Source organism: Aegilops tauschii, chromosome 5 (assembly GCF_002575655.3).
Source record: "Aegilops tauschii subsp. strangulata cultivar AL8/78 chromosome 5, Aet v6.0, whole genome shotgun sequence".
Lineage (NCBI taxonomy): Eukaryota > Viridiplantae > Streptophyta > Magnoliopsida > Poales > Poaceae > Aegilops > Aegilops tauschii.
Genome location: NC_053039.3, coordinates 310,852,483 through 310,873,704, shown reverse-complemented (window position 1 = coordinate 310,873,704; position 21,222 = coordinate 310,852,483). Strand labels below are relative to the sequence as shown.

Below are 21,222 nucleotides of genomic sequence, written 5' to 3'. Positions count from 1 at the left end.
GAATGTTTTTAGATGGGACGCGGCATCCTCATCAGGAGTACCGGAAAATAGCTCTTTCATAACAAGATTCAACAAGGCGACATTAATATCACGAGATTCCGCACTAGTGGCGGGAGAAGCAATCGGAGTGCTAATAAAATCATTGTTATTGGTATTGGAAAGATCACACAATTTGGTATTTTCTTCAGACATCATGACTACGCAAACAAGATTGCAAGCAAACAATAGATCTAACAAGAAAAAGGCAAACAAAAAAGAAGGGGAAATAAAAAGGCAAATTTTGAGAAGTGGGGGGCATGAAAACGAGAGGAAAATGGCAAATAATGTAAATTGCAAGGAGATAAGATTTGTGATTAGGAACCTGATAGATGTTGATGATGTCTCCCCGGCAACGGCGCCAGAAATTCCTTTTGATGCGGCTTGAAACTGCGTCGGTATTTCCCCAAAGAGGAAGGGATGATGCAGTACATCTACGCTAGGTATTTCCCTGAGTTGTGAAACCAAGGTATCAATTCAATAGGAGAACAAAGCAACACTATGTAAACGGTACCTGCACACAAAGAACAAATACTTGCAACCCGACGCGTAAGAGGGGTTGTCAACCCCTCCTCGGTAAAAAGATAGATTAATTTATGATAGATTGGATAAATAGATCTTGCAAAAACACAAAATAAAATAAGTAAAGAAAAAGTGCAGTAAGGTATTTTTTGGTTTTTGAAAATATAGATCTGAAAACAAATATGATAAAAGATAGATCTGAAGGCAAATATGATAAAAGATAGACCCGGGGGGCGTAGATTTCACTAGTGGCTTCTCTCGGGAAAGTAGCATACGGTGGGTAAACAAATTACTGTTGGGAAATTGATAGAAGAACAAATAATTATGACGATATCCAAGGCAATGATCATGAACATAGGCATCACGTCCAAGATAAGTAGACGAAAATGATTCTGCATCTACTACTATTACTGCACACATCGACCGCTATCCAGCATGCATCTAGTGTATTAAGTTCATGGAGAAACGAAGTAATGCAATAAGAACGATGACATGATGTAGACAAGGTCTATTCATGTAGGAATATACCCCATCTTTTTTATCCTTAATAGCAACGATACATACGTGCCTCGCTACCCCTTCTGTCACTAGGTGAGGACACCGCAAGATCGAACCCATCACAAAGCACCTCTTCCCATTGCAAGAAAAACAATCTAGTTGGCCTAGCTAAACCAAAGATTCGGAGAAGAAATATGAGGCTATAAATAATCATGCATATAAGAGATCAAAGAAGACTCAAATAATATTCATGGATATAGATCTGATCATAAACTCGAACTTCATCGGATCCCAACAAACACACCGCAAAAAGTCAATACATCAAATAGATTTCCAAGAGACCATTTTATTGAGAATCAAAAAGAGGAAGAAGCCATCTAGCTACTGCCTACGGACTCGTAGGTCTATGGTGAACTACTCACGCATCATCGGAGAGGCACCAATGAGGATGATGAACCCCTCCGTGATCGTGTCCCCCTCCGTGATCGTGTTCCCCTCCGGGAAGGTGCTAGAATAGGGCTCTAGATTGGATCTCGTGGTTCTGGAACTTGCGGCGGCTAGAATTGTGTTTCGTCGACTCCCCTAGGGTTTCTAGAATATTTGGATATTTATAGAGCTGAGAGGCGATGGAGGAGGCCCCTGTGTGCCCCACAACCCATTAGGGCGCGCTAGGGGCCTCTGGCATGCCCTGGTGTCTTGTGGGCCCCATGAGACTCCTCCCAGGTACTTCCTTTGCTCCCCAGTTGTCTTCTGGTCCAAAAAAATCTCCAAAAAGTTTCACTGCATTTGGACGCCGTTTGATAGGGATATTCTGCGAAGTAAAAAACAAGCAAGAAACAGCAACTGCCACTGGGCACTATGTCAATAGGTCTCCAAAAAAATTGATATAAAGGTGATATATAATGATGTAAACCATCCAAGAATGATAATATAACAACATATAACAATAAAAAATTATAGATACGATGGAGACGTATCATGGAGGTGTTTAGGCCTCAGTATCCCAGAGAATCAAATGCGCAGGACACAGAGAAGTTGTTGGCTATTGGAGAGGCAATGGGATTTTTAGGAATGCTCGGATCAATTGATTGCATTCATTGGCAATGAAAAACTGCCCCAAAGGTTTGCGGGGAATATATCAAGGTCACACCAGAGAGGCCACCATCATACTAGAAGCGGTGACATCACATGACTTATGGATTTGGCAATCTTTCTTTGGAATACCGGGTTCTCACAATGACATCAACGTGCTTCAACGATCTCCGGTGTTCGGGAGACTTTGCAATGGGGAATCACCGCCGTGCAACTACATCGTCAATGACCGAGAGTACAACATGGGATACTATTTTGCCGATGGTATCTATCCTCAGTGGGCGGCGTTTGTGAAGACCATATCCGAATAGCACGGCAATAAACAGAGCCACTTTACAACAACTAGTGAAGGGGAGGGGTCGAGGGAGGAGAGGGGAACCGATTCTGGGGGTTAGTGGGTGCGGAGAAGGAAGAGGAGTGAAGGAAAAGGTGGAGGCGCCATGGACGTAGCCGAACGAGGAGGAAGAAGAAGCGTGCAAGTATGGGCCTTAGTGAAAAAATCAAGGCCCAAGAAAAGAAAGACAAAAGAAAAAATATAAAGATAGAAAATAAAAATATTTTTATATAGGACATATATATATAATCAGAAAAAGAAATCCTACAAGATGAACTATTTTTCAGAGGCTAAATAAAAACTTAAAAAAACATTTTTCTAAAAAATCCATATGAAACCCAAATTTGAATTCAAAACTTTTGGCATTGTTTTCTTCTGACTTTTTGGAGTGTCATATTAGCTCCTCTCATACTTTTGAACAAGTATTTGTCAGGGATTTTTGAAATAAATTTCAAATGCCAAGTTTAATTCAAAGTCAGATAAAACTCAAATGCCTCTGAAATTTCCAAATGCCACTCAATTCATAGAAAATGCATAGATGCATAGCTAATAATTGTAAAACATTCCAAATTGAAAATTTGGGATGTTACAACAACAAGCTATGTTAAGTTTTACTAACATGGAAAAGAAACATCACGTGATGACAGCTAGTTACCAACATTAATAGCTAGCAAATTACTGGAAGAAAAATGTATGCTAAGGTCTTGATCATTACTTTTCTATTTCTGAGAGATTGATCATTACTATCCTACTCATGAAATAAATTGATCCTGTGTATTCCCTTCTTCTCGTACAATATTATAATCAGTTAAATCCTATCCAAATGCAATGCCTACTGTAACACAAAAACTGAAATAAGTGAACTAATCAAAAGGTTCCATTTGTTATCTATCTTCTATTGGTGCTCGTGTGAGTTACAAAGAGTATTTACAAATGAATGAAGGTACTTCTGATCATATGTCTTCCAGGCAAGCTGATCAACATCGTGCTTGATGGCACCTCTCTCCTCTAAGAACGAAGCTTCTGGCATACTTTACTTTCCATGCCCTTTGTTCAAGTTCAGAAATTGGCATATATTTTTCATCACAAGGACTCCTAAGTTCTCATGTTCCTATAATAGTTTAGCGCCCCCCGTTGCGAACATGTGCCCATATTTAACTGTATGTGGACAGAATATACTGGCACATTATAAACAGAATATACTGACACATTATAAAACAGTTAAATGCACAAACCAAGAATCTTAGGCACCTCTATGCTCTCTTGTCTCTTTTGTAGAAAATCAGTGATCAGGGCCCTAGGGAGACATGAACACCACAAGAAGTCAAAATCTCTCACCATAAATATTTTTCCAACCTGAAAACCAGGTGTCAATACTATCTGTGTCAAAATTGTGCATAAACCAGGGCAAGCCTAAATATAAGCTTGGACCCAAAAAAAATATTTGGACATCTTATGGCACTTCACACCTGCAAGTCCATATAGCCATACAGAAACAAAATTTGGCTCTAAATATAATAAATAGATAAAGAAGACCCAAGGAATAATACCCATGAGCAGGGATTGAATGCAAGAACATTTAAGTAGTGAAATTTGCATATTCCGGCTTTAGAGTCAAAACGCAACTGAAGTTGTTAGTGTGTTAAGTATTGAGGGTGCCAATTATACTACTTAACTGCATCTCCTAGACCATCACTTTTGCAACGTTAAAATAAGCATTATACCATCCGGCGGAGGGCGGCTAGGTGTCTCATATATGAAAGACGTAAATCTTCGCCTCCTTTCGTCCTTCATCCCCGTCTTCTTCTATTGAATTGCTGTCGGCCACAAATCAACTAAGTGCGATTATTCAGAAACTGAAAAAAAGCCCTCAAGCATTTTAGTCCTACTTAAAATTAGTAAATTATAAATTTGACATACCATCAACATTAGAGAAATCCATACTTGTCTATCATGCTGCTTCTTAAAGAAGTAGGTTGTCCCAGAAGTAGCATGAACATTTGCGACATTCTTCAATATTGCGTCCATCGCAACATGGATATACTTCAAACTGAAGGATACAGAGAATATCAGAAAGTGCAGCAGATAGAGTTTAAGAAAGACTCCAACATTCAATCCAATACTTCGTTCTTAAAGTCGAGGAGCGATTTCTTCACAGCTCATGTAGGAAAATTCAACTCAAAAAATGTTCTTAAAGCCTAAAAATTGATTCAGGTTTATCATTATCCTATCAAACTAATTGACCATGAATAGAGACAGAGCAGATGAACTGCAACAAATATTCATCAGAAATTTTAACAACTAAACATCGGTAGAACAAACATTTTCTCCCTCAATGAACTTTAAGCTGTCAAAACAAAAGCATTGATCTGATTAAGGTAGTGCTCCTTTGCACATAGTTCTGACCTCTTATAGTGGGAAGAAAAAAGTAAAGTGTGTTTTCCATATTTTATCAAGTGAAGGAGTATATACCGATAAAATAATTAAGTTTTTAAACTGAGTAAACAATTCCATATTCTGATATACCAAATTGTAAGTATAGACCAACTATACTGAACATAAAGTAGTGCTCAGCTCAAAATGATATGTAGATCTGACACATACCTAAAGATGCTTGTGATTAGCATTCCGACAAATATGATGTTCACAGGCAACCAAACTTTGACTAAATTCCATGTTAGTGGTTTAGTTTGGATAACACCAGAGAGGGACAGTGTAGAAACTATGGTCACTGATACAATGTTCTGTAGTAAAAGTGTAAAACGTGATGAAGACACTATCAATGTCACCCAAGCAGCATAGACACAACCCAGAAAGAAAACACAATTGCCTTAGAAGTACAGTCATTAATAAATAAAATTACCTGGTAAATCATTAGAAATATTCCAGCGTTGAAACCATATCTCTAACTTTTGTGGCCTGTTTCATCAACGCAGAGGGTTCCCGGCATAGAGATATGGCCCAGAATTTTTCGGTTATTTAAGGTTCAGAAGTTGTTTTCAGATTATTTTTGTTTTTAAGACACTGATCAAGGGAAGCTATATGCCTGTTGCCAATGCCTGGTGCTTTTCTCCCAGGAGGGGCGTCAGGATCAACATGAATGCTTAACGGAGGGTTTGTACGATATAAAAGAGAACTCTTACAATCAACAATAATCCAATTACTGAACCAATCAATCTCATTATATTGTGTTGAACAGTGTTCACATTCAGGTTAGCTTATATATCTTGTGAAGCATCTAAAATTAAAATCTGAACCATTGGACCAAGCATGTGTATAGGAAACCAATGGCACTTCCGAACGTACCATACTGGAGGATAAATTATAAGCATTTGCATTCTCCAAAACGTTACCGTGATCTAGAGCGGCATGGTCTCTCCAGGTGCCTCTGGTGAGAGTGGCTGCGTCCATGGTAGGTTCCGTCTGCCTGCGTCACGGTGTCCGCAGGCAACAACGGCTTGACTCGATGGCAATCCAAACAGAGTTGCACATTTTGAGAAGAATAAACCTAAAAAATGCATCAACAGATGGGAAGTAGAAGTGCAAGGCTACTGAGATGTACATGTACGCACTCCATCTCCATGTAGATGATCTGGTATGGCCGTATGGATGCATGGTTGGATGTATGGGACCGCGTGCGGGCGATGCATGTGTGGGGCTCCATCCGGTCCACCGCGGCGGCGCCGTCGACCTTGTACTCCCGAGCTTTGCGGTGCCACATGCCACGACGCCCTTTCTCTTGTTGTGCCGACAGCGGGACGACGAGGACGTGGCCTTCTTGCTCTACCGGGTTGCTCTGGTCGGGCCAGTTGGAGGCGTGCTAGGCCTCGTCAGAGTGAGTAGCTTGGCCGGCGGCGACGTAGGCGGCCGTGGAGATGGGCAGGTTCGGGAGGGAGTCGGAGACGACGGGCATCATTGCGTGTTCCTGGCGGTGGGAATTAGTGTGGGCGGCGCCCCTGCGGAAGTTGATGATGCGGGCGACGGACATGGCATCAAAGAGGCGGAGGTTTGTGTGGCGTCGTCGGATGGAAGGAGGTGACGGGGAGACGGTGCGGCACTATATCCGGGCAAGTGTTGATCCGGTTTCTATGGACACGAGAGAAAATTAGGAAACCCAATAAAATACCCATGATTTGGGGGAAAAAATCGAAGGCGTGAGGTAGGGTTATTCCTTCGATCGGTGGGGCAGGGAACGAACGACCTACGAACTGGTCCTTTAGGAGTAGGAGTAGAGACTCGTAATTAGAGACAAAAGGCAAAGATCAATGCATTAGGAAAGTTAGGATTTAGAATTGATTGTCATGAAACTCGATTTTATTGATTAGTAACGTGCTATCGTTTCTTGCCCATTTGTAACGTGTCTGGAAATTTTAAAAAGGTTAGGAAAGTTTTCATTGTGAGGATAAAAAAACCAACGTGAGGAGATATGGTGGTGGGATGTGAGACGAAAAAAACCAGACGAAAAAAACCCAGACGAAAGTGGTGCTCTACCGGGTTGCTCTGGTCGGGCCAGTTGGAGGCGTGCTAGGCCTCGTCAGAGTGAGTAGCTTGGCCGGCGGCGACGTAGGCGGCCGTGGAGATGGGCAGGTCCGGGAGGGAGTCGGAGATGACGGGCATCATTGCGTGTTCCTGGCGGTGGGAATTAGTGTGGGCGGCGCCCGTGCGGAAGTTGATGATGCGGGCGACGGACATGGCATCAAAGAGGCGGAGGTTTGTGCGGCGTCGTCGGATGGAAGGAGGTGACGGGGAGACGATGCGGCACTATATCTGGGCAAGTGTTGATCCGGTTTCTATGGACACGAGAGAAAATTAGGAAACCCAATAAAATACCCATGATATGGGGAGAAAAATCGGAGGCGTGTGGCGGGGTTGTTCCTTCGATCGGTGGGGCAGGAAACGAACGAGCGAACGAACAACCTACGAACTGGTCCTTTAGGAGTAGGAGTAGAGACTCATAATTAGAGACAAAAGGCAAAGATCAATGCATTAGAAAGTTAGGATTTAGAATTGATTGTCATGAAATTGGATTTTATTGATTGGTAACCTGCTATCGTTTCTTGTCCATTTGTAACGTGTCTAATTAGAAAATTTTGAAAGGGTTAGGAAAGTTTTCATTGTGAGGATAAAAAAACAACGTGAGGAGATATGGTGGTGGGATGTGAGACGAAAAAAATCAGACGAAAAAAAACCCAGACGAAAGTGGTGGGACTATTCAACCAACTCGTCCATTAGGAGTAGAGATGCATGAAGCGACTAGGAAGGATGCGGAGAGGGCATTTGGTGTGCTTCAAGCTCGTTGGGGAATTGTGCGGGACGCTGATGTGAGAATCAGAAACTTTGTGGCAACTGATAACATGTTGTGTTATTCTCCACAATATGATTGTCGAGAATGAGGGTGATGGTGTAGCCCAAAACCATGATTTCGAAGCACCTGGAGATTAAGTTGAAATCCCGGAAGATCAAGATGCGGCTCAGTTTATGAACTTTCTGCAGATGCATCAGAATCTTCGAGATCATCAGAATCTTCGAGATCATCAGGTGCACACGCAACTACTCAATGATCTTGTGGATCACATGTGGGCCCAAAATGGCAACTAATAAGCTAATGTTTGAGTTTGGCACTTAAAATAAATTTTGTGTAAACGCCATCAATGCTTCGTACCGACATTTGCTATTTACGTGCGACATTGTCTTTTATGATCGACGCGCATGGATTTGAGAGTCCGGATTCGAGATATATGAATGTCGGGAGGGAAATATGGACGTGTCCGGACGCGTCCGCGGTCGTATAGGGGGCGGATTTTCCAAGTCCAGCTGTAGATGCTCTAAGAACTTAGAGGCAGTACTCCCTCTGTTTTTTTTACTCTACATAAAGATTTGTCTCAAGCCAAATTTTGTAAAGTTTGAGTCAAATTTATATTGAAAAATATCAGCATTTAGAATACTCCATGGTGCATCTAATGATTAAATTTGGTATTGTGAATATTGATATTTCAATATTGAATATGAAAATTAATTCCATGATGCGTCTAACGATACTGATTTTATCCGAGAAAAAAACGATACTGATTTGATACCGTGAATATGGATATTTCTCCTATAACACGGAGTAAAAAGAAACGCAGAGAGGGAGTATAATTTAGAATCTTTCAGTGCAGAGTAAAGCAGTTTTATATGCAGTTGGCCGATCCGGCAACAGGTGAACCTTTTTGTTGTAAGTAATAAAACCACAAATAATCCAACCCACCCATAGTCAACCTTGTCATTTCGGAGGATTCTAGAGCCCGTACGATCTGATTTGGTCAGACCGATCTTTCTCCACAGTACCGACCAAATCATGCGTCATAACGAAAGAAATCAGCTATCGTCACGACGACGGAGCAACAATATCGCGGGAGTAATAGTAGGAGTACTATACTACGAAACAACCCATGCGCATCTCCTTCCCAAACATAGGGGGAGACCGCTCCAGTCTCCACCGTCTACCTCCCCTCCAGTCGCCAGACGACGCCACCTCCGCGGCCTGCCGCTGCCCGTCGGCGGAATGTGAGTGCCCGTCCGGCGAAACCACCCGGCCCGTCGCGTGCGCGTACGCGCATGTCGCGAACGCCGATACCTATCCATGGTTTGGCTCGTCCCCTTTCTGTAGATTGTTGACGAGGTGTCGATCTGGATTTGTATGCAGGGTTTGCGCCCCGACGGCGGGGGTGGAGGTGCTGCCGCCTCGCGGTCGCGGGGGTGTCTCCGCCCAGCGCTCCTGGCCGCCGAGCTGCGGCCGCGTCGCCGAGAACGGCGACGGCGAGAGGGGCGTCCAGGGAACGGCGGACGAGGCGGCCGGCCACGCGGGCGTTTCCTCTGCGGCGTGCAACGGCGGGCTCCCGCGCGACCCCCCTCAGCCGCAGCCGCCAGGCGTCGGGGATGCGCGCCCCTCTGATGGCCAGGCAGAGGTCAGGGCGCTCGATGTGATGCCGCTGGCGTTCGCCGTCCCACGGAAATGTGCCGTTGCTCCTGCTAATGGCTCCATGGAAGATGGCGGTCATATGGCCGAATCGTTGAATGTGGAGGGGCAATTGGTCAGGGATGAGGATGTTGTTATTGGCAATGGAGATGGCAGTGTTGTGGGAAGCAGAGTGGGCGACGGTGAATTGGAGAGGGAGGAGGACGAGAGCAGAAAGAAGAGGTGGTCGGCATCTGTCATGAATCCGCCTCCCAAGAGGAGAGCGGTCTCAGCCAAGCGCAGATTTCCGCCTGGCTGTGGGAGTGTTGCTGCTACCGGCATCGGCGTCGGAGGTAAGGAGGTGCTGGTATGCAGATGCACCAATCATTTTCACTAGTCGGTGTGCCTTAGCAGTGAATGCCTTGCTCATGATTCCAATTTCAGGTTGTGGTGTTCCTCCGATGTTGAAGCGAGATGATTCTAATCACGAAACAGAAAGCAAAAGAGAAGAGGTCGGAGGTGCCACCGAGGCACACAATGATATGCAAGAATCTCAAGTCGTCAATTGTGTTGCTCCAGATGATTTTGCAGACCGTCCACGAAATTACGTTGGTATGAAGACACGCCAATCATTTTTTGCTAGTTGGTATGCCTATGCAGTGGATGCCTTGCTCACAATTACAATTTCAGGTCATGGTGCTTCTCCGATTTTGAGGCGAGATGGTTCCAATCACGAAACAGAAGGCAAAAGAGAAGAGGTTGAAGGTGCCACCGAGGCACACAATCATATGCAAGAATCTCAAGTCGTTAATTGTGTCGCTCCAGATGATTTTGCAGACCGTCCAAGAAATTATGTTGGTATGAAGACACGCCAATCATTTTTCGCTAGTGGGTGTGCCTATGTAGTGGATGCCTTGCTCACGATTACAATTTCAGGTCATGGCACCTCTCCGATTTTGAGGCGAGATGATTCTAATAACGAAACGGAAGGCAAAAGAGAAGAGGTCGGAGGTGCCACCGAGGCACACAATCATATGCAAGAATCTCAGGTCGTCAATTGTGTCGCTCCAGACCGTCCACAAAATTATGTTGGTATGAAGACATGCTAATCATTTTTCGCTTGTGGGTGTGCCTATGTAGTGGATGCCTTGCTCATGATTACAATTTCAGGTCATGGCGCTTCTCCGATTTTGAGGCGAGCTGATTCTAATCACGAAACGGAAGGTAAAAGAGAAGAGGTCGGAGGTGCCACCGAGGCACACAATCATAAGCAAGAATCTCAAGCCGTCAATTGTGTCGCTCCAGATGATTTTGCAGACCGTCCACAAAATTATGTTGGTATGTAGACACGCCAATCATTTTTCACTAGTGGGTGTGCCTATGTAATGGATGCCTTGCTCATGATTACAATTTCAGGTCATGGTGCTTCTCCGATTTTGAGGCGAGATAATTCTAATGTGGAAATGGAAGGCAAAATAAAAGAGGTTGGTGGAGCTACCGAGGCACACAATCAAAAGATCCAAGAATCTCAAGTCGTCAACGTTATTGTTCAAGATGGTTTTGCAAGAGGCCAACACGGCCATGATAATCCACTAAATGATGTTACAAGTGACTCACCAAGACATAGTTTCTTGGAGCAGATGAATGGTAGAAGAGTATTACGTGAAAGGAAGCGCGCACCGCTAGTAGCGAGGAACGCTGAGATTAGAAGCAAACGCGAAGGACGCTTGCATGAAGGCACTCCGAGGACTCATCCGAGAGGCCCTCTTAATGTGAAGAGAAAGGGCAAGAGTTCAGAGATTGTCAAGATCAATGTGACATTGGTAGATGATGCACGTGTGCTTGACGTGATACGCTCGGCATCTAAGTGTGGAGACCATGTTGCGACCGATCAAATTGAAGATAAGGATGGTGTGGGCCTTAATACTAATAGGGTAATTATACAAGCATTGATGGCTCCAGACAGATGCCCTTGGACGCAACGAAAGAAATCTATTGGTAGTGTTCCTAAATCGCTTGCTCCTAGGAAAAATGTGAAGAAGGTTGCTACTCCAAGGAAAGAATTGCGCTCCAAAGTTACCCCTTCTACATCGGCTAGGCGCAAGGCAAGAGAGGATGGAGAAGATTCCTTAGAAGATGATGAGAAATCTTTGGCAGTACTTGCGCATGAAAGAAATAATAAATCATGCGTCAACATCCCTCGATGTGCTCCTTCAGATGACTTGAGTGTTGATACCCGAAGCAAAATTACGAAGATTGATGAGAGAAGTCGATTGCGCGATCCAAAGGATATACCACTTGTAGGGGGGGTTGGTGATGTAAAAAACAAATGTGAAGGAAGCTTGCAAGAAGGTACTTCGAGGACGCATGTGAGAGCTCTTGTTAATGTGAAGACAAAGGGCAAGAGACCAGATAATGTCAAGGTGAATGGGATATTGCTAGATGATAGGAGGGTCTTTGAAGATGACAAGACAGGAAACCAGATTTCAAGAACTCGAAGAGGAGTGGCGCGCTCCTCAAATATTAAAAACGTGAAGAAAGGCTTGTTTGCTCATAAGTTAAAGCACGATGGCATCAGCAAGGACTCTGGGAATAGGTTCACGAAGGAATCTAAGTGTGGGGATCATCTTCCGACCGATCAAATTAAAGAAAATGATAATGTTGGCCTTGTCACCAACAAGATGACTGTATTAGCATTGATGGCTCCTGACAAATGCCTGTGGACAGAAGGGAAGAGGCTTATTGCTGGTGTTTCTCAGTCTCTCACTTGTAGGAATAATAACTCTCTTACCGTTCGTGAAGGCCTTTGTTTGCCTGACATATCTCAAGGAAAAGAGAGCATTCCCATATGTGTGATCAACACAATTGATGGCGTGCTGCCAACGCCATTTAAGTACATTACCAAAGTCATATATCCGCCCTCATATGCAAAAGCACCTTCAGTAGGCTGTGACTGCACTAACGGTTGCTCGGACTCTAGTGAATGTGCTTGTGCTGTGAAAAATGGAGGGGAGATCCCATTCAATTTGAATAGCGCAATTGTTTATACAAAGCCTCTCATATATGAGTGTGGCCCATCATGCAGGTAGGGTGTTCAGTAACTTACAAAACAAAATAACATAACCTAGCTAGGCAAGAACAACCCATTAATATTTTTATTTTTAATGTCCGACAACATGTTCTTATTGCCAGCTCAATATTATACTAGTTCTGGCATGGTAAGTTTAGATTGGTAAATCCAGATGGCTGTGAAATATGGGAAACTTTCTCGTACAGCCGAAACCTGCTTACCTGAAGTTGGTTTTGACAAAAAGTTATTTGTTCACATTAGACAATTTAGGTTAAACTGAAATGGTGAGCTAACCAAATTGTCAAAACTGCATGCAGGTGCCCGCCAACATGCCACAATAGGGTGAGCCAGCACGGCCCCAAAGTTCCACTGGAAATATTCAAGACCGGGAAGACAGGTTGGGGCGTAAGATCCCTCAGTTTTATCCCTTCAGGTAGTTTCGTATGCGAGTATGTAGGTGAGGTATTGCAAGAGACAGAAGCTGAGAGGACAGAAAATGATGAATACCTTTTTGATATTGGTCGTGACGATGACGATGATGAAGAAGAAGAAGAAGGTTCAGAATCTTCTAAATCCGAGATGACGGCGGAAAGCTTGGGCTATACAATAGATGCTGCAAAGTGTGGTAATGTTGGAAGATTCATCAACCATAGCTGCTCTCCAAACATGCATGCACAGGATGTTCTCTGGGACCATGATGATAGGAGGATGCCGCATGTTATGCTTTTCGCCGAAAAGAATATCCGTCCTCTACAAGAGCTTACTTACGATTACAATTATAACATAGGTAATGTGCGCAAGAATGGCAAGGTGAAGGAGAAGAAATGCTTTTGCGGTTCGTCGAAGTGCCGCCTCAGGCTTTACTAAGGTATCGGTGACTGGTGATGGTAATGTTCATATTTCGGCGGAACGCAGTCCTGTCAGCGTAGTGCTCCTTGGTCTTTACTCTCCCGGTCACCTTGCAGTCGTTGATGGCTTGTGATGTTTTTTTCTTGCTACCCTAGCGTTGAATTAGTACTGCTTTTTAAAGAGCTGCATTAGCTCATTCTGCTGTTAGTTTTATTTTCAGAACCGAACCTGTACTGGGTACATGAGTTCTGGCTGTAGCTTTTCTCTGTCACAAATTTTACATAATCAAGCATTCTTGCTGTCCTTTCAAGCATTATTGCCATACTCTGCGCAAGCAGGAGCTACGTGCACTGTGCTGCCCTTTTAAGCATTCTTGTTGTGCTGCCTTTCTTTCCAGATAGACAGTCCCATAACAGCACCAAAACGAATCCCCATCCATGGTAACTTACTGCTTTGATCTTCAAGGGCAGCATGGATGATCAATACACCATTTATCAGCGTGCGCTCAGCGAGCCATAGTAGTATCTCATTTGTTCATCTGAACTGATTGTGAGAAGCCTGCATAAATTCTTTAGCACGCTGAGAAATGTCAGTTTTATGGTCATGAAGAAGTAAATCACATTTGTCATGTGGTAGATGGGGCAAGACTACTCATTTCCATTGGTCACAGCGTGAGCTAAACGCTCTGGTTTGGACCTAACAAAACTATTTCATCTGTGCCATTTATGACAAAAGACGATCAAACTTATGCCAGTAGGATCCATCACCAGAATTTCTTGGTTATTTATGGTGCTAAGGGAAAAAAAATCAAATTCATTCTTTCTCTTCTCTTCGCACAAAGGCGGCTAGGGTTTCTCTATTCTCCAGCAAGACCATCGTTCTCGACCTGCTCAGGACGTCATCTAGGCGTGCTGAGGCACAGGCGGACTGCATTCTTCGTCAGGTGTATACTCTCTTGTTGTGTAGGTCTTTGTTCATTTCTCCTAATAACGATGTTGAGGCGGCGATGACATCTCAGCAATGTCATAAGCCCCGACAGTGTTTGCATCGATGCCGGCGGTAGGCTGATGGCATGGTCCCGTGAGGCAGCCGGATGGGTGACGCGATGGTACCTATGGCGGCAGGCCAGAATATTATTATTTTTCAAACCGGGCTCACACCCCTTTTCATTAATTTTGCAATCAACGGAAATACATCAGTCTATTATCAAGTCTTTGTCATTCAGCCACTTACTAACAAGGAACTAGAACCCAAATGAGATAAGCAAAAAGAGACTAAAAGGGGAGAAGCGAGTTGGCGCATCATCAGGAAACCCACCGCCCGATGATCCTAAAGCGGACCATCCGCCATGGGGCGAAAACCTGATGACATTTACAAGCCACTGCCCAACTAAGAGAGTTCAATGATGAAACTACTGATAAAGACGCCGAAGCAAAATGCTACCAAGATGAACAAGTCCAGCGGGCATCAAACCCCAGTGGGAAACAGGACCAAAAGACATCAGTAATGCACCCAGCTAGCCGATCTGGATCCCGTCATTGTCTCCTAAGAGGAGTCTGCCACGAGGGAAGGATCTGTCTGCCAGGGTAGCAGCCGCGTGAGCCAATAAGCCTGGAGCTTCACCTTGTCTTCTCCTTTAAGCAAACCTACCCAATATAACATAAACGAACATGCAGTGAAAACAGCCTCCAGCGGAGTGCGATCAACATGTTTATCAAAAGTAACTTTATTGCGGAGGTTCCAAATCCCCCAACATATGGCAGCAATAATCATCATATAGAACTGCTTTCCTCCTGGAAAGAACTTATATAGCCAAGCCCAACTTTGCCAAAGCGATCGAGGACAGCAAGAGGATCCAACTGTCATCCCCATCACGCCCCAAACCGTGCGGGCAAGCGGGCAAGTAAAGAACAAGTGGTTCGCTGTTTCCACACTTGTACAAAAAGAGCATGTAGGGTTCCCAGGCCACTTCCTAATGCGCAGATTATCTCTTGTAAGCATAACATTCTGAAAAAGCTGCCACAAGAAAATTTTGATTTTCAGCGGGATGGGGGCTTTCCACACCCATTTATAGCTAGGGCCAGATAAGTTTCTTTCTAATCAAGCATAGTTTTTTTTTAAAGGAATTGAGCATAGTGTTGGATTCTTCTTCCTTGCTGTTGGTGGTTCCGCGGCAGATTTTCATCAGCTTGTTCACAGGCCCTGCCTGACATTGGTTAAGTGTGCGTTTTGTCCCGCCCCTTGCAACAAGTTCCTACTGTGGTTCATGTAGTCGGCATGTGTTATTGCTTAAGTTTCGGTCTTTGCAACTGCTCAGTCCTGATGACGGTTACTCGGCCGGTGAGTGTGACGATTTTCTTCGCGGGTAGAAGATGGACTTGAGAGACTTTGGGACTACGATGTGGAAACTGTTGCTACCTTTTTTTTTTCTCAAGATAGATTGAATCGCCAAGAAATGGGCCTATTCCAGCACACCCAAATGACACAATTAGAGTATTAGACAGTTCTATTCCAGTACTAAAACTAAGATAGTTCACTTAACAATAAAGCATCAAAACGAATCATACCATGTTCCCAATCCTTGGTAGCCTACTGTATTTGATCTTCCAGGGCCATCATGTAGATGTAGATCATCACTCCCTCTCTGAATGCTCGGGACAAGTTTGTTATCGCTGCGCTTTTAGTAGCGTCTCATTTTGTCCATCTGGACAGGTTGCAAGAAGCCCGTGTACTTCAGTCAGCGCACTGATTCTTGAGATTAAAAGTTAGTTTGATGGCCATGAAGTAGTAAGGTCACTTTAAGCTGACAAAAGGTAATACTCCAAACTAGAACCTAGTACCATAATTCATCTACAGATTTACCAGAATCTCTTAAGAGTTAAGTCCACAAAGAATGCCGCAGCTTCCTTTTTCAAGAATGGTATAGTCAGCTTCACCCAAGTTGATGAGGAAGAATGGTATGGCCGCATGCATCACTCTAATGCAGAGGCCGGGCGTGACCCTAAAAAAAAAGCTTCACCCAAGTTGATGAGGAAGAGAATAGAATCCATCAGTCCCCAATGGAGACGAAAGTGGCATGTATGTCAAGAACAATAGTCACATTTCAAATCCATTTAGCACCCACTCGCATACACTGGTATTCAAAGAAGACAAGTTACTTCCATTACAAAATGACACTTGCTTCTGCATGTGCTTGTCCAAATAAGAGCAGAAACCCTGGCCTAAACCAAACAACACCATGTGAAACAAGTCTGTCCTCATCTACTGATTCCAACATCTACTCTGAAATTTACATTAGTTCCATCGTTTTGTCCAGGAAATCCAATTTTGCCCCCATTCAAGATATTCACACTTCTCTAACAAAACACAAGCAAAATATTCAAGAGATCAAGACTGGGAAGTAACTTTTATCCTGTATATAGGATCAACGGCTACCTCCGCAGAAATAAAAGGGAGCAGCACTGAAAATTTCAAGTGGAAGCAAATTTGGAAGTTGTGGGGTCCCAATAAGTACAAAATGTTTGTGGGGCGCCTCCTTGCTCACGAAAGTTTGGCAAACAGGATGAAGATTCAGAGGTTGGGGGTGGAACTAGACACGGCCTGCCCGGTGTGTCATCGGTTGAATGAAGACGGCGGCCACATTTTCCTCAAATGTAAGAAGGTAAAAGAATGTCGGAGCAGGCTGGCGTTGGGTGGTCTTAGGGAAATCTTGGTTAAGCACAAGTCTGCCCATGAGATGCTTGGTGAATTGTGGAAAGCTGATAGTGCCTCCCAGCTGAGGGCTCTTGTCTTGTGTGGGAGTGGTGGGATGTCAGGAAGAAAGCCAACACAGGGGAGCCAGTTTCTAGTCCTCAGAGATGATTTTGCTGCTGCTGGCGCAGGAACATCTGTGCACCTGAGAGATTTACTTCATTCTGAAGCAGTGGTGTGCCTTGCTGCTATTGATGGGGCTATCAGACTTGGCGCAAACCGAATTATTTTCGAGAGTCTGATGCTCCCAATTTTGTGAATTCGCTGAACAGCAAGGGGTTTGATATGGCAACGATCGGCGTACTGGTGAAGGAAGCTTGGAGTTTATGTGTTTCAAATTTTGAGTCTTTCAAGTTCTCTTTTAGTAGTCGTGTCTGTTACACCGTAGCACATGAACTTGCCCAGGTCGGGGTGAGAAATGAGTCCCAGGATTGCTTTTGGGTGGATGATGCCCTGGCAGTATTGTAAACTTGTTAGCCAGCGATCTTGATGTGCCTGAATGAACAAACTGCAGAAATCTGCGGCCCCCACATTCCTCAAAGGGCAGTCACCAGTTGCGCCGTTGAATTCGGACCTTGAGTGCCATAGCACAAACTGCAGAAAAAGGAGCAAGTAAAAAGAATTAAAATGAACCCAAAAAAACTGAAGTCATACAGAAATTAAAGAAGAAAGAAAATGAAAAAAGAATCGAAAAAAGAAGATTGGCTCTCCTCATGCTTGTTAAACTCTCAAAACTGGTAGACTTAAAAAGAGATTGCATGCTAAAAATAATAAGTTTATATCTGAAAAAGAAAAGAAAACTGAAGTCATACAGAAACTGAAGAAGAAATGAAAATAAAAATATTTTTCGAAAAAGAAAGATTTGCTCTGCTGATGCTTCTTAAACTCTGAAAACTGATAGACTTAAAAAGAGATTGCACATATGGCAGAGAAAAACTTACTCTTATAGCTAAACTGATGGATAGCTTAATTTTATTCTTAACGACTTAACTTTAAACTGATGGACAAGGACAGAGAATGACAAAATAACTAACAAATTATCAAAAAACTAAAAAGGACCAAATGAAATACCAAAGGTACTGATCCTTTGGGACACTGATGACTATAAACAAATGAAGACTTAAAAAATAATAAACTGCATACTAAAAAAAGACAAAGTGAACACTAAAGAAATGAAAATACAGAACTATTTGAAATACCAAACACACTGATCAGCCAAATCAAGTGAAGGCATGAATGAATCTAACAGGAAAGACTGAAATAATTATTTAAATAGAGAATTATAAGGGGCTATTGAGATGAACTAAATAATTATTGACTAAAATACTGAAAAATGATGCAAGAAAAATTACTAAATAAAGGAACATAAAACTGAAGGAATGAAGAGGAAACAAACAATAATAATAAAGAAACACTGAAACAAGACTGATAAATAAGCAACCCATCTATGATAGCAAACCATCTTAATGAGCAGCATGGCCATAATAGCAAACCATAAAAGTTATCAAGAGTGAGTTTGCGGCCATCTTGATCTCTGTACCTCCAATTCTTTTCCTTTATCTGTAAACCAAACCATAATGTAATCCAATGAGACAACTTATACACCACCATAGTAGGATCACTAGTGCATATGTGATCAAAAGTAGCAGTGTCCTAGTTTTCCAGAGTGTCCAGAACACAGCTGTCACACCCAAAGCTAACCTCTATTTTACTTTACCTTTAAAACTTACCAATCCAAGCACTAAATTGATCTACAGTTTGGGGAATTCAGTCAAACCTATAGCCACACAAACTACTCCCCACACATATTTAGCAATCGCACAGTCAAAGAAAAGATGTCGTATACTTTCGGCATAATCATGAAAACTACATTTACTTTCACTACCTTCCCAGTTTCATTTAGTCAGAACATCTCTAATTGGAATACTTTTCCTTAGGACCAACCACATGAGAACTTTAACCTTCAAGGGCACTTTAACCCCCCATACTTCTCGTGACTATATTTGAAACTAACATAAAGGGATCTAACACTAAATTTACCATTTTTGGTTAACAGCCAGTAACATACATCTTCTTTATCTGACAAAGTAATACCATCACACATCTGTCTCAGTTGGTTCCACATATCAGGTGCCCCCCCCCCCCCACCCCACACACACACACACAAATTCCTTAATCTAACAGTAGCAAACTCACTCTTGATAACTTTTGGTACTGAGAAATTACCACTGAAAGTAAGCAAATGCAATCTAGGGAATTTAATGCACAAAGGATTATCTCCTAACCAAAGATCTTCCCAAAACCCGGTTCTCCTACCGTTGCCCACAATCCACAACTTTTCTACAATACTTAAAGAAAATAGGCTTCACTTTCATCAAACCTTGCCAGAAGTGTGATTGTCCAGGTCTAGCTTTACACATGGACAGAGTAGTTACCTATATACTTCTTCCTAAGCAAATCTTGCCAGACTCCTTTTTCATTCTCTAATTTCCAAGCCACTTACAGAATAAACAAATATTCATAATAGTAAAATCTACTACACCCAGGCCTTCCATATCTTTAGGTAAGCAAACAGTCTCCCAATTAACTAAATGAACTTTCTTAGTATCTTCATCTTCTTGCTGGAAAAATATTTTCCTATATATATCCATACTGTTCTTTGGTCCTTTAGGTAATTCGAACATAGACATCATTAAAAAAGGAATATTGGTCAAACAAGACCTAAGTAAAATTAACCCGCCTCCATATGAATTTAATTTACTTTTCCAAGGACCTACTTTCTTCTCAACTTTCTATACAGTAGGATCCCGATCACTATTGCATAATCTTACACAATTAACAGGAATACCTAAATACTTAAAGAAAAGATATCCTATCGACAAGTAAAAATAGTAGTATACTCATTCTGTTTATCTCTAGCACTACCAAAACACATTACTTCACTTTTATGAAAATTTACCTTTAACCCGGAAATCTGCTCAAAGAGACAAAATAAACTTATTGTTCTTAGCCCCCTCTAGATCATCTTGAAACAAAAAACTGGTGCCATCTGCATATTGTAACATGCAAATGCCACCATCAACTAAATCAGGAGTTAAACCAGTAATTAAACCACTTTTCGGAGCTTTATCTAGTAACACTTTAAGCATATCTACAGCAATGTTAAATAAAATTGGTGACAAGGGGTCACCTTGTCTTAAACCCTTTTTAGTAGGAAAAGAGAACCAATTCGGTCATTGACCATCACTACTACTTTACCTGAGGTAACTGTTTGCATCACCCAATTAATATACTTATCATGAAATCCTTCTTTTCCCTTAACAAATCTAAAATGTCCAGTTAATCTTATCGTACGCTTTCTCTAAATATACTTTAAGAAACATCCATCTTTTTCTCATGTACTTCATGCATGAGTTCGTGTAACACCACCAATCCATCTAATATATATCTACCTTTAATAAATGTTGTTTGCACAGGAGTTATAATTTTGTCAGCTACTATACTTGCCCTATTATTAATTACCTTAGTAAATTTAAAAATCACATTAGATAGGCATATAGGTCTATACTATTGTAGTGTTTCGGCCCCCACATATTTGGGAAGCAGAGTGAGCACCCCATAGTTAAATCTAACTAAATCTAGTTTACCATGATAAAAATCATTAAAAAATTTAAGTAAATCAACAGCAGTTACTTCCCAAAAATGTTGATAAAACTCAGCCGCGACAACATCAGGCACAGGCGCCTTATTATGCTTTACCTGAAAAACTACTTTTTAAATCTCTTCTAAAGTAAATTCCCTATCTAATAAACTTCTATCAATATCATCTAAAACAAAAGGAAACTCCAAATCGACAGTAACATTAAATTATTAGTAACAGGGCCAAATAAGTTTATAAAAGGATGTGGCATAGTCTAACAAGTCTTTATCCCCTTGCACAACATTATCTATAAAATTAAAGGAAGTTATCCTATTTTTTCTCTTCCTACCACTAGCCCTAGCAATGAAGTAATGAGGGAGTGCATCCCCTTCCAACAGCTTTTTCTCTTTAGATCTCTGCAGCCACATAATCTCTTCTTCTCTAAAAAGAATCTTCCTTTGTTCCTCTAAGTCTTTTCTTAATAAGTAGTTCTC

At 42.3% G+C, this 21,222-nt stretch overlaps 1 protein-coding gene and 1 long non-coding RNA gene across 2 annotated transcripts; one reads left to right on the top strand and one right to left on the bottom strand.

Annotated features, from left to right (window-relative positions):
- The first annotated feature begins 8,794 nt into the window (after window positions 1–8,794).
- On the top strand, window positions 8,795–13,651 carry LOC109741621 (uncharacterized). The gene is made up of 8 exons (XM_020300699.3): window positions 8,795–9,028; window positions 9,168–9,772; window positions 9,864–10,031; window positions 10,110–10,277; window positions 10,356–10,511; window positions 10,590–10,757; window positions 10,836–12,504; window positions 12,807–13,651. Exons 1-8 carry the CDS (start codon window positions 8,820–8,822, stop codon window positions 13,354–13,356), a joined length of 3,693 nt encoding a protein of 1,230 aa, XP_020156288.2. The 5' UTR covers window positions 8,795–8,819; the 3' UTR covers window positions 13,357–13,651.
- An 820-nt stretch (window positions 13,652–14,471) lies between these two features.
- Window positions 14,472–19,238, bottom strand: LOC120965099 (uncharacterized). The gene is made up of 2 exons (XR_005757243.3): window positions 15,906–19,238; window positions 14,472–14,984 (listed from the first exon to the last, which is right to left on the bottom strand). It is a non-coding gene; the product is annotated as an uncharacterized lncRNA (long non-coding RNA).
- Window positions 19,239–21,222: the final 1,984 nt, after the last annotated feature.

Excerpts from the sequence above, each read along its gene's own strand:
- LOC109741621 (XM_020300699.3), top strand. The coding sequence starts at position 8,820 with ATGCGTCATAACGAAAGAAATCAGCTATCGTCACGACGACGGAGCAAC. Across the intron at positions 10,032-10,109 it reads CCGTCCACGAAATTACGTTG|GTCATGGTGCTTCTCCGATT; the intron begins GTATGAAGACAC and ends TTACAATTTCAG. Across the intron at positions 12,505-12,806 it reads GAGTGTGGCCCATCATGCAG|GTGCCCGCCAACATGCCACA; the intron begins GTAGGGTGTTCA and ends AACTGCATGCAG.